General features: G+C 48.8%; 1 protein-coding gene across 2 annotated transcripts in view; it reads left to right on the top strand.

Annotated features, from left to right (window-relative positions):
* The window catches only part of EPRS1 (glutamyl-prolyl-tRNA synthetase 1), a 1308133-nt gene that overhangs the window by 1276387 nt on the left and 18996 nt on the right, over nt 1–12750 (top strand). For both annotated transcript variants that reach the window (XM_069608586.1, XM_069608585.1), the window contains one exon: nt 7845–7909. In XM_069608586.1, coding sequence (XP_069464687.1) covers nt 7845–7909 — 65 coding nt within the window. The remainder of the gene's footprint in view (nt 1–7844; nt 7910–12750) is intronic.

Here is a 12750-nt window from a genome sequence, read left to right as displayed (position 1 = left end):
GATTCTTTTACCAATGTCGTGAGTCCAGACGAAAGACCATCATGTCCATCTCCTTGCTGGACAACGTCTGGGATGAGGGCCTGGCTCTAATGAAGAATCCACACCGCTTCACCCGAACGGAAAAGGCTTGAAGAAATACAGAGTTCCGGTCTCGGCCCCCAACTGCACGAGGACTCAGCCTTCACCTGACAATGTGATATCAGCTGTGGCCAGGTAACTCTGCAAACCCATAGTCATCGTCCATGGTACCTCCAGACTAGGAGGGGAAGAAGCTGGACGCTATGGGGAATGAGGAAAAGATAATCTATACTGCTGGAAGCCCCCGGAGGCAACACCTAGCATGGGCAAAGTAAGAAAAGTGACTTTAACAACGGGATGCCCTTGACCAGGGGTTGGGCCTGCAACGAAGGGCGGGGTCTTGGACCCGCTCAAGAGGGGATGCCCAACCTCCCGCAAGATAAAGGGGCAAGCACATACTCCAATAGAGGGAGTTCATGGTGCATGGGGGAGTGAAGTTATGTAGGAAAGGGGTCTAGTTCACTGTTATCCTATTGGACAGATGGCAGTCACATTAATGTGTAGCTGCGCAAACCTGTGCAATTTGGGATGGGGGGGTTTTGTTGGGAAGGTAATTCTTGGTTCTGGGGTTTGGTTTTTGGTTCACGGCTCACAGCTTTCTTTAGGATGCATGTGTACCAGGTGCGAGGTTCCCCACCTGCCGACTCAGCTGGAGCGTTTTACACCTCCACACAGGGAAATGAATAGTATCGGGGATATAATACAGGATGCCTAATTTTCGCATTCCTGTCTGACCCTAAATATCAGAGGCTTAAATTTGCCTATAAAGCAAAAAAGCTGTTGTCCAGAGGCTCGTTTTCTTGTAGATGGATATCGCATTCATTCAGGAGACCTACTTGATAAAAGAAGTTGAAAAATGCCTGACTGGGAGGGACTACTCACAGGTGTAGTTTGCATCAAGCGGGCAGAAGAAACGTGGGGTGGCTAACATGGTCCGCAAGGGGTTAACGTTGAGACTAAGGGATGTCTTTAGGGACGCACAAGGGAGGTACCTATTGGTCAAAGGGGACCTGGGGAATAGGAGGGTCAGGATTGGGGCGATCTATGGCCCGAATGAGAATCGGAGGGAGTTTCTGGATGGTCTTAAGGGGATCGTCGGGGGCTTCATGGATGGGGGAGTAATGCTGTGCGGGGACTTCAATTGTCTGGTGGACCCAACAATAGACAAAACCTTGGCTCCGACCAACAATGACAAATTCAACTTTTATGCCATGACCATTTTGCTGAGGGAATTAACACTGATTGAGGTGTGGCGATTCGCTCACCATGAGAAGGGCTACACTTTTTTCTCAGCTGTACATGGTGTCAGTCCAGAAAAATGGATACCTCTCATATTTGGCGGCAAACGTATTTTGGTGGCCGTGGGCCAACCGGCTCATGCACGATATGACAGACATATAGGTTTCCGAGTTTGCCAATGAACGACCATTTTGATGTAACAAGGATCGCCATTTTGTTTTCTAACCATTGCTCATTGCTTTCTGTTCTTATTGCTTCGCAGCACATTTTCTGCTTACACTGCTCGACTGTAAAACATTGTTGTCTGAACATGAAAGGACAAGGCCGCAGGGCCGCGAGGATAACAAGAGTTTGTTGAAACACAAAGTAGGCCGCGCCAGGAAGGAATGCCTGGCTCCCTACCGAACGTAGCCTTGAAGCAGAGCTGCAGGGCATTTAATCATTTTGCAGCTGCCAGCCAGTCTCGTTATATGGTAGAATATGTTAGAATAAAGCAGCTAAAGGCTTGAATTATGTTCTTCTTACGGCCCCCCTTTACTGAGCCCTGTAGAGCGTGTCGGCTCCCAGAACACAAATAGCACCTCATAGATAGGAGGGTCTGGAATGTGACTCTTCCCCCGTATGTAGCTCGCTTCCAAGAACAGAAGCATTGTGTTCTGTTCAACAACTGAAAGATGCCTCCGCACTTGCAAATTGCATATTGTTACTAGAATAGATATTTGAAGGTGTCATAATTGTCGAAAGTGTCCATCATCATCACCACGAGTTCAAAGAAACCCAATAAAGGGGGGGGTGTTAAACATGTCATAGCTGATTGTATGATATGCATTTTGTATATATGTAACTGATGTATGTTATTCACTCTCTTGCGTCCCTCGAGGTCTAGAGTTGCACGTCGCGGGGGGTGAGACCGAGTTGGCCAACTGAGACTATTTGCTTTTCAATAAACCATAGCTTTGGGAATACAACCTTGTGTCTGGTGTATCTATCGTGTGTGGTGATTTGCCTTGTTTCCATAGACGTTAGGAGCCCCTTTCAATGGGGGCTTCTCTAGGTTGGATATGCTGTTGGTTTCTCCCACCCTTATACCGTCAGTCACTACCATAGAGATCCTGCCGAGGGCCCTCATGGTTCACTCCCCGGTGGTTTTGGAGCTTGAACTGGCATTAGGGACTCCCCGGCAAAAACACCCATGGAGGCTCAATGGACGTATTCTTGGTGACACGATAGCAAGATCGGCAATAGAAGATGCAACAACCCATTACTTTTGGGAAAATAAATCGGAAGGGCTAGATAACAGCACTGTATGGGATGCAGGGAAGGCTGTATTCAGGGGGGTCATAATAGGTCAGGCAATAGCTTGGAACAGAACCCAGCGGCAAATTCAGGAGGAGTGGGAAATAACGGTTCGGGAGAAGGAGGAGGCACATACTATCAGCGATAGCAAGAGGGCGTTAAGGGACCTTAGAATAGCCAGGCAGGCGTTAGAAACTCATTTCACAGGGAAAGCAGCATACTCACTACTCATGACAAAACAATTTTATTATACTAAGGGTAATAAGGCCAATAGACTACTGATGGCAAAGCGCCAAAAGAAGTCTACTCGTAACCATATAACTGCCCTGAAAGACGGGCAGAGGGCCACCACAGAAACTCAGACGCTGCCGATCATGGAGGAGTTCAAGAATGCCTCCGCTCCACACAAGGGGGACCCCAGCCGTTAAAGGGATTTCCTTGGGAAAGTCCAGCTCCCTAGGATCCCAGAGGAGTTGATAGAAGCATTAGAGCGCCCCATCTCGGCCCTAGAAGTCTTACAGGCGATCCGGTCTCTCCCTCAGGGGGGAAACCCCTGGGACCTGATGTGCTTACAAATTTGTTCTGCAAAATATTTGCAGCTTTACTGGCCCCACACCTAGCTGACTTATTTAATTCATTCTCCACCTCAGGTATGGTAACCGACACTATGGCTGATTCTACAACCACTCTTCTGCTGAAGCCGGGGAAGGATACAGAGGAGTGCTCCTCCTACCGTCCAATAGCTCTGATGAATACGGACGCAAAGCTGTACAGCAAGATCAATAGCGGCAAGTGTGGGGGAAGTCCTTCCAACCATCATAGACGCGGATCAAACGGGGTTCATTAAGAACACAGGTGATCACGATAATATTAGGAGGGTGATTAATTCAATTTCCCTGGCCCCGAAATATGCTGCTGGAATCTCTCATCTCCCTAGATGACCACTGTGCATTGACTAGCATGGCCTGGGACTTCCTACAAGCTCTTCTGCCACTATACGGTTTTGGGCCGTACATTAGCAAGCTATTCTTAGCGAGCATACAGATCCCCTCCACGGTGGTCCGGGTTAACAGTGCTGGCTCTTTCCCGATTCCTTTCAGTAGGGGAACGAGGCAGGGGTGCCCACTGTTGCCCCTGGTCTTCGCGCTGGCCATGGAACCTCTGGCACACAGGATCCGGAACAGTCCCCACATACAGGGCTGGAGTTGGCAGGCAGAACACACAAAGTAGTGCTTTATGCAGATTGTCATTTGTTTCCTACAGGACCCCAAGTGGTCGCTGCCCCCACTGATGGACCTGCTGGCTGAGTTCCATGAGGTATCCGGTTTCCATATTAACCATCAAATATCAGTGGGCATGTCCATAGGGATTCCGAGGGACATTCGGGTCGAACTCCAGTCAGCCTTCCCATTCGTGTGGACGGAGAAGAAATTCACATACCGGGGGGTAAACAACACTGACATGTACAGGGCTCTCCATGGGGCCAATACCCCCCAGTTATGCAAGGAAACGAAAGCCACCCTGAAAAGTTGGGAAACCCAAGAAGTATGTGGGTAGGACGGGTGGCAGCAATTCCTAAGTCTGACAAAGAGCTGATGGGCCTGTAGAGGGCGGTTGGGCAATACATTTGGAAGGGGAAACGCCCGAGAATCCTGCGTCAAACGCTTCTTAGGACAAAGGAATTAGGAGGTCTAGGGGTCCCCTCCGTACATCGATATTACCCCGCAGCCCAGGTGGCCCCTATGTTGGTCTGGAGCTCAGGTTAAATAAAGCCGAAATGAGTGGGGATGGAGCAGGGCGTGACCGACATACCTCTTGCCAATCTACCCTTCCTGAATAAACTGGTCAGGGCAGGCTTGCTCAAATCCACACGCACATCACTAGGCATCTGGGACGTGCCCCGGGACGGATGGGAAAAGCTAACATAGGCCCTTTAACACCAGTATTGCAGAACCCAGAGTTTACACCAGGCTTGGCACAGGAATGGTTAATCCATTGGCAATCCTGGGGTCTTCTGAGACTTGGGGACCTTTATAATGAGGGCGCCCCCTTGACTTTCGTAGAATGTAAGGCTAAATTCACCCTCCCAGAATCAGAGCGTTTCTGATACTGCCAGATTAGGCATTGGGTTTCCAACCAGACGGTAAAACGGGTGAGCTCACGCCTCCGAGAGGTATTGAAATCCAACTGACGAAAGGGTTAACTACCCATAAGATCTCCCAGTGCTACCGTCTTCTGGGAGTCTGGAGGATCTTCCTGGAGCTCTTGGCCAGCTCAAAGCAATGCACACGATCTGGTGTTCCTCTTCCTGGCTATTTGGTTCCAGTATCAACTGCAGTGGATTTTCAAACCGCTCTGAGAGGTTGTCCAGGTGGCTTACTTTGGAGTTGATTGGTCCCACCAACTCAAAGGGAGAAGTTGTCCTTGAAGGGGCTTCTCTGACAATATGAATTTGGAGTTTCAGCACAGCCGCAGGGCTTCACCAGATAAATCAACGGTCCAGGAGTTGCAACAGGCGTCCTCTTCAAGTTCTTCTTCGGATTCCTTTGTCCAGTGGTCGATTCTGCCTTTGAAGCCAAAAAGCCTCGCCTTTTATGCAGGTTTCTCCCGTTCATTCCAGCCTAGCTGTCTATCACCCAGCAGGGTGGCTGTCCTTGCCGGCCAGCCAGCCGGCCAATCACCTACGAGTGCATTCTTGTCTCCTAGGAGACTAAGCACAGTGAGTTTCGGGCACCTCCCTTGCTTCCTGCCCCCGCCAGACACCCTGGGGCCAGAGGCGGGCTTCACTCATGAATTCCGCCAAAGGCAAAACGAACAAAGGGACCAAACCTGGTTTGTCGTGCTGAGTAAATCTCAAGAAGGACCGTTCCACAAAGAAATGGCGAAACAAGAAGACCGGGCCATTTTGACAAAAATGGCACCCTTGGGTGCTTCACTGCAGCTGCGAACGCAGCCCGTGGTAAATTCACACCACAGTAGTTAAAAGTAAGCCACTGCCACCAGCCATTCATTGAGGAAAGGATAACATGAAATTGTTACATGAGAAGCTAGACAAAGGAGATACTATGTTACCCCTCCAACACCCTATTGTAAGATAGTGTGTGCTGGGTCTAGAAAGTTACACGTGAAAGTAAAGTCAATTTCACTTTACTGTTCTTGGAAACAGTGGTTTATCCAAGAGAAGGTATTTAAACCTTGGGGAAATCTGCAAGACTTCCCTGTGCCACTGCACTGAAAGTGCTGTGTGACACAATGTAAAAGATGACTATGGAGTTTGACAGACTCCGCAACCAAAAGAAACAGTTTTCAAAATCACATTCAAATACATGAGTGGGAAAAAGGGTCTTGCTCTCTTAGGTTAAAAAATTCAAGGCCTCAAAATCCAGCAAAGTCGCTGGGGGTCTCTAAGGTAGAGGGAATTAGCACATTATTGAGAATTCTCCCTAACATATGTTAGGGAAAAATGTTTTGATTTCCAACTTAAGTAGGTAAATGCCCAAAGGTAGTCTTTGGGACTCCCTGCATCCACCCCATTGCAATTGGGTAGAACAGATCTTGGCTCACCATTAAGTAACCAGTGGGATGGGCGGGTGGGAGACTGGGGCTCAGGCTGGGGGCTTTACCACATCCCCCTCTCGGAAGTGGGAGACTGCCTCTGCCCCACCGTGTATCCGGTAAATCCAACCCATATTTCCATGTCACCAACCCATCCCCATTTACCTTGCGCTCATTTGTCCCTCGCCGGCGCTAGAAAAACTACGTGTTTCCGGCCCTTCTGTGTCATGGAAATGGGCGACATGAAAAAGAAGGGACTGTGTAGTTCCCTTCGCCCTAATCTGTAGCGCGATCTTGCATTGTAGATTTTTTTCCAAGTTGAAAAACGGCAAACACAGTTTCTTAACTTGAAAAACAAATGTTAGCATCCTGGTATAACATGTCGCAATACTAATAGCAATAAATACCTCCAGGCAGGGGGCAGAGGGGTTTCCGGGACAGGTAATGCCCGATCTCCCGTTTAAGTGACTGCCCAAGATAACACCCCCAACCATCAGGGTTTATTGCTTAATTATAATGATATGAAAGCACCAAGTTTGACATAAAACAGCATTATGTTGGCCTTCTGGTAGCAAGGGGTGGCAAATAAACTTCCAGATTAAATTGTTATGTTTTCTTCTAATGCGGATGCAAGATGGGGATGAGATTGTGATTGTCAGCAAATAGAATAATGGCAAAGAGCATTCAAAACAAAATATTTTATTTTCACTTGTTGACTAATTTGTTACATTAACTCCTGAGTGCTGCGAAGCAAGTAGCAATAAAACCCTGACAGGCTGGGGCTTTACCGGGGCAGGTAATGCCCCAGGGATAACAGTAAAGCTTTAATTTGGCTCTAGGACATTTCCTGGCCCGGTAAAGCCCCCGCCCGTCATGGATTGATGCTTAGATGTTTTGACCTGGGTTATGCAGATTGTCTTGTATTTAAAAATCCACATGATGGAACCAAACTCACTACTTTGAAAGCATTGTTGTTAAACTGGGGCAATGCAGTTTTGATGAACAATGCAACTGAGTGTTCTTACTTTCTGAATCAAATTGACTATGCTTTAAATGTAAAATCTGGCTATTGCCAAATGATGCAAACAATTTGTCCTGAGGTGCGGGCCACGGTATACATTATGAACATCTAATGATGAAATATCTGAGAAGGCAGTACATAAACATAATCCCAGAATATGCTTTCAGGTAGATATGTGATGCATTTATATATGAAATTTAAAGCAAATTGTTTGGATAAGATGGGTCGAGTCTGCCATTCCAAAAAGACTAACATTATTGAACACTGTGCAAAAAGGAAGGCACGGGGGAAATATTGCATCATTTATTTAGCTGTGAAAAAACAAAATTATGGTATGTGCCATTTAGTTGTTTTGAGTTTAATATTGAAACTGTGAACCCTAGAAACCTTTTGATGGATTATGCGAAAATCAGATTTCATTAATTTTACAAATTACATTTCTTCCCAAATATGCAAGTGTGTTTAACAAGATAAGATCTTGGATTATTGTAATTTAAATAGGATTTATATTGTATGTATATTGTGAAACGTTTGGTTGAAACCAAAGCACAACAAAAATGTGATTAAAAGGGCCCTGTTTAACTGTTGATCTGAAGTGCTTTAATAGTTTGCTGTGTACTCCATCCATGACCGCCATTTCACCTTCTGCCCACAGATTGTTCAAATTCCATTCTGTGGTGAAATTGACTGTGAAGACTGGATTAAGAAAACTACTGCCAGGTAACACTGTAAACTAATTGTTTGGGGCAAGTACAGAGCCTGGGTGCAGCATTTTCTTGTGAGAAAAAAAAAGAAATAAAAAGCTAGATGCACTTTTGAAACCTATTAACATTTTCTCTTAAGTACCCAAGTCTTGTAGTTTGTCATTATTTGCCTCGTTGGTATTTTTGCAATGAGTACATTTATACAAATTAACAATTTTTCATGATCAAAATGTTTGCTCCTGGTGTAAAGTCACTTGGAAGGGTCAAAAGATTACCTTGAGCCGTGTTGGATTGGTTCTGTGTTAACTTTGCAAAATTACACAGCGACACCCAGCTGGTGTTCGCTCTGTCAGGAGACTATGAAAAGGACGCACACAGAGTAAGAGAGGTGTTCTCTGCCATACAAAAGTGGATGGCATCCAATACGCTGGCCCTTTATGAGGCCAAAACTGAACTAATGATAATTGGCACTCCCCAGAGACTAAAAAAACTAGAGTATAAATATCAAAGCTTTAAAATCAACAATAGCAATATTCTGGTATCTGACTGTGTAAAAACGCTAGATATCTTTATGGACTCTCACCTATCTTTTAAAAGGCATGCCTCTTCTCTCAAATCATTTTTCCTCCAATACTCTCTGGCAAATTTGCCCTTATTTATCCAAGCCCAACCTTGCCATAATTGCTGGTGCCGTTATAAATTCAAAATTGAACTATTGTAATAGTCTAATGGGCACTTCGAAATCCAATATAAAAAAAATGCAAACCATTCAGAATGGAGCAGTTAGGGCGGTAAATGGTATGAGCCGACACTCTAAGATCTCAATTGAGAGGAGGAATCTTCACTGGCTCCCAGTTGGACAAAGAATTAAATTTAAAGACGCGATGCTAGTCTTCAAATGTATATCTGGTACTGCGCCAAAATACCTCTTGGACAAGTTAAAGAAAAGCTCCCATTAGGAGAAGTGCTCAAATAACTAATCAGAACCTACTCCAAGCCTGTCAATTTTAAAAAAGAATTGGCAGCACTAATTTTAATTTCTGGGCTCCCAAGATCTGGAACTCACTTCCTCTCTCCCTAAAAAATTGCGAACATATTAATGCATTCAAAAAGCAGTTTAAGACCTGGCTGTTTGATGAGAGTAGTCTTTTACTCCCTCCTTTTTTTTACTGCCGGGAAAACCCATCTTCTGCTTGTTCTTCTTGTCCTTTAATTGTGTCTGTTTCGTCCCTGTGAGCGCTCTGAGGCCCTCTGGAGATTCAGCGCTATATAAACAGTAATATAGATAGATAGACAGACATGCAAAACGTCCTCTCCACACACCCACAGCGGAGCATTGCGTGTATTTACCTTACAACCTTTATTTGTAAAGAATGTGAAGAGCCCTTGTTTCGAGGGGATTGGGTCCTCCGACGTATTCCATATCTATGACAGGTAATGTCCACAGCTATGCTGCTTCGGAAAATCTTCGGCTCCTGCGTCGATGACGTTGATGCGCCGTCCCCGAGGACCTCCTCCGATGGCCGACGTCACCCGATGTGATAAGTAGGACGTACGACACCCATAGCCTCAGTTCTGTTTTTTCCGCGAACGTGTTCGGTTCGTGAATCTCGGTACGCCTCGACTCTTTGGAGTTTGCTGTTTTCCTCTCAGTTCGTTGAACCTGTTCGGTTTCTTGTGAAGACCTGTTCGTGACGATGTCTACTTCGTCTTCAACCCCGCGTCCGGGCTTCAAGAAATGCGGGGACTGTGAATCCAAGATGTAGGTCAGGGACTCACACAACACCTGCCTCTGGTGCCTCGGGGAGGCCCACGATACGGACAACTGTGTCGACTGCCAGTCGCTCACGGCAAAGGCCTTGCTGGAACGCAAGAAGAAGCTGTCGGTAGATCGGGTGTCTAAGCCCCAGAAGTCGAGGTCTGCGGGGCTTTCGACGGATGACTCGAGAGGCGACTCTCCGCATCATAGTCAGAAGTCCAGTGGGTCTCCTTCAAGGAGTCGGTCTCACCATTCCCCCGCCTCTTTGAGGCATTCCCGGAAGCGCCGGCATCGGTCAACTTCCCCGTCCTCTTCCGACGACTCCGCCCGTCGGCGGGTCGTTTATCCCTCCATGCAAGAGACACCGAAGGAATGGGCTTCCTTCGGGAAGCAGATGCTAGCGATTCTTGAACCGCAGGGCACCGGTCGTCAGTGCCTCTGAGTGGGGTCATTTGGCACCGGTCGAGAGACACCGCTCGTACGCCTTCGGGCTTGGGTGGTCGGCAAGACTCGCGGGAGAGGTCCCGCTCGGACAAGGGTAGCCGTTCTCGCCATGCCCATTCCATGTCCCGGTCCTTGACGCGCTCGAGACCGCGTGATCCTGTGCCGTCTTCGAAGAAGACGTCGACGCCTGTGGCGTCCAGGGTCGTCGACCATTTCTCTCGAGGCTACGCATCCGAGGGGGTCGTCGATGCTGTCGGCACCTAGGTCGTCAAGAGACACGCTCGGAGCTCCGCCTTCAAGGCCTGTGTCGACGCAGTCGATGCTGGCGGCGCTGCAGCTGACGTTGACGCTGATTCGCTCGACGCCGTTTCTGTCGACGCCGGCGCTGACTCGTTCGGCGCCCTCCACGCCTTTCGAGGCAGTGGTGTCGGAGGGGCCCCGTGGCATGAGGTTAGCCCCTAGAAAGGCTCTGGCACAGCTTTGGTCCCCAGATGTCTTCCTCTCACCGCCTGGAGTACATTTCAGAGGGTGATGGAGGCTCTGATGACGGCTTGGTTCCGGTTACGGTACCAGATGAGCTCATCTCGGGCCATAGCCAGTTTGATGACCTGAGGCAGTCACTGCATGATGCCAGTGGACTGGACACCTCTCCGGAGGTGGAGTTTTGTAGGCCGGAGCCTGGCACTCATGCTAATTCTTCATATTGGCGCCTTATGTCTTGGGTTACCGAGTACTTGGGTTGGTCGGCTCCCCCAGGGGAGTTCGTTCAGGATGATCTCACGGACATCCTTGATCTTGGTCCCCCCACTGACCCGGTATTTCCATTTCATATGGCTCTGCAGAGAAGGGTGGGGGCGGCTTGGACTGCTCCGGAGAATCTTCCGGCAGTGGGCAAGTCTTTGTCGTGAAAATACCATCCAGCCAGTAGCGACCCCTGTTACTTGTCCAGGCACCCCACTCCGGAGAGTTTGGTGGTGCAGGCGGCTATGGCCCCGGCAAAGCAGGCCTCGTATCTTACCATCCCTCCGGATAGGGACGACAAGCGTTTTGACGGCTGGGCGGAGAAAGTGTTTTCTTCAGGGGGTATGGCGCTTCAGACGGCCAACTCCATATGAACCTTGTCTTGTTTCACACACAATCTGTGGAACTGTGTTGCATTAGCGGCTGAACATATTCCCGAAGGGGGACGAACGGGATGGTTTCCTTGCTATGGTTCAGGATGGCAAGGATGCCATGTGTGAGGCCGTTCAGTCGGGTTTGGACTTGGGAGATTGTGTCAGCCGGTCCATGGCGGCGAGCACCGTAATATGCAGGTTTGCGTGGTTGTGGAAGTCTGGGTTCGCTCCTGATGTGCAGTCCCGGCTCCTCAACATGCCCTTTGACGGTGAACATCTTTTCGGCAGCAAGGCTGACCAGAGCCTTGAGAGATTGCAGACATCCAAAGCTGCAGCAAAGTCGTTGAGCGCTGCAGTTCGACAACCTCTGCCTTTTCGTCCTAGGGGATAGCAATGGAGGGAGGGGAGATTCCTTTCGCTATTACTCGTCCTTCAGTAAAGCGAGAGGAGCTAGCAGTCAAAGCGACCACCGTAAGAGTGCCAGAGGTGGAAACCAGGGTACTCGAGGTGCCAAGGTCGCTCGGCAGTTGCCTCTTAGCCCTCAGGCAACGCCACAGCTGCTACCACTCAGTCATGAGGCCAGGTCCCATGGTTCGCCGGTTGGGGGAAGGCTGGCGCAGCATCTTGTAGAGTGGCGAGCCATTACTTCAGATGTGTGGGTTCTGGAGATCATAACCCACGGCTACTGTCTTCCTTTCGGTAGAGGCCTCACGACAATCCACCTGGGAACCTCTCTTTGAAGAGCCCGGATCCGCTCCTTGCGGAGAAAAAATTCAAGCCCTGCTGGAGAAAGGCGCCATAGAACTGGTGCCTGTAGCGGAGAGGAACAAGGGATGGTATTCCCCTTATTTTTTTATTTCGAAGAAAGACGGGGGATTGAGACCCATCATGGACTTGCGCGGTTTGAACAAACTCCTCAGGAAGGACAAGTTCAACATGGTTACTCTCTCTCAAGTCCTCCAGGCCCTTCAACTTCAGGACTGGTTGGTGTCTCTCGACCTCCAGGACGCTTACTTCCATGTGCCGATCCATCCCAAGCACAAGAAGTACCTGAGGTTCGCGGTTGGAGACTCTCACTTTCAGTTTCGGGTCCTGCCCGGATTGACCTCCGCCCCGAGGGTTTTCACCAAGCTCATGGTGGTGGTGGCAGCGCATCTCAGGAAAGGGGGGATTCACGTCTACCCCTACCTGGACGATTGGTTGATCAGGGGGAGCTCTCCCGAGCAAGTCCTGGATCATCTGTCTGTCACCTGCCACTCCCTTCACAAGCTGGGCTTCTCCCTCAATTTAAAGAAGTCCCATTTGACACCAACGCAGCGGCTCCAGTACATCGGAGCAGTGCTCGACACATCCCTGGGGCAGTGTTTTCCTCCCCGGGTGAGTGCTCTTCACATTCAGCAGATGGTGCACAAGTTTCAACTTGCCCAGAATCTCCCAGCGTCCGAGTTCTTGAGACTGCTCGGCCTCATGGCATCCTGCGTTCTTCTGGTGCCAGAGTCTCGTCTGCGGATGAGCTCTTTGCAGTGGGCACTCAAGCTC

Source organism: Ambystoma mexicanum, chromosome 4q, assembly GCF_040938575.1.
Source record: "Ambystoma mexicanum isolate Mex_15411 chromosome 4q, UKY_AmexF1_1, whole genome shotgun sequence".
Lineage (NCBI taxonomy): Eukaryota > Metazoa > Chordata > Amphibia > Caudata > Ambystomatidae > Ambystoma > Ambystoma mexicanum.
The sequence above is the reverse complement of the archived record's forward strand: the minus strand, read 5'-3'. Positions and strand labels throughout refer to the sequence as shown.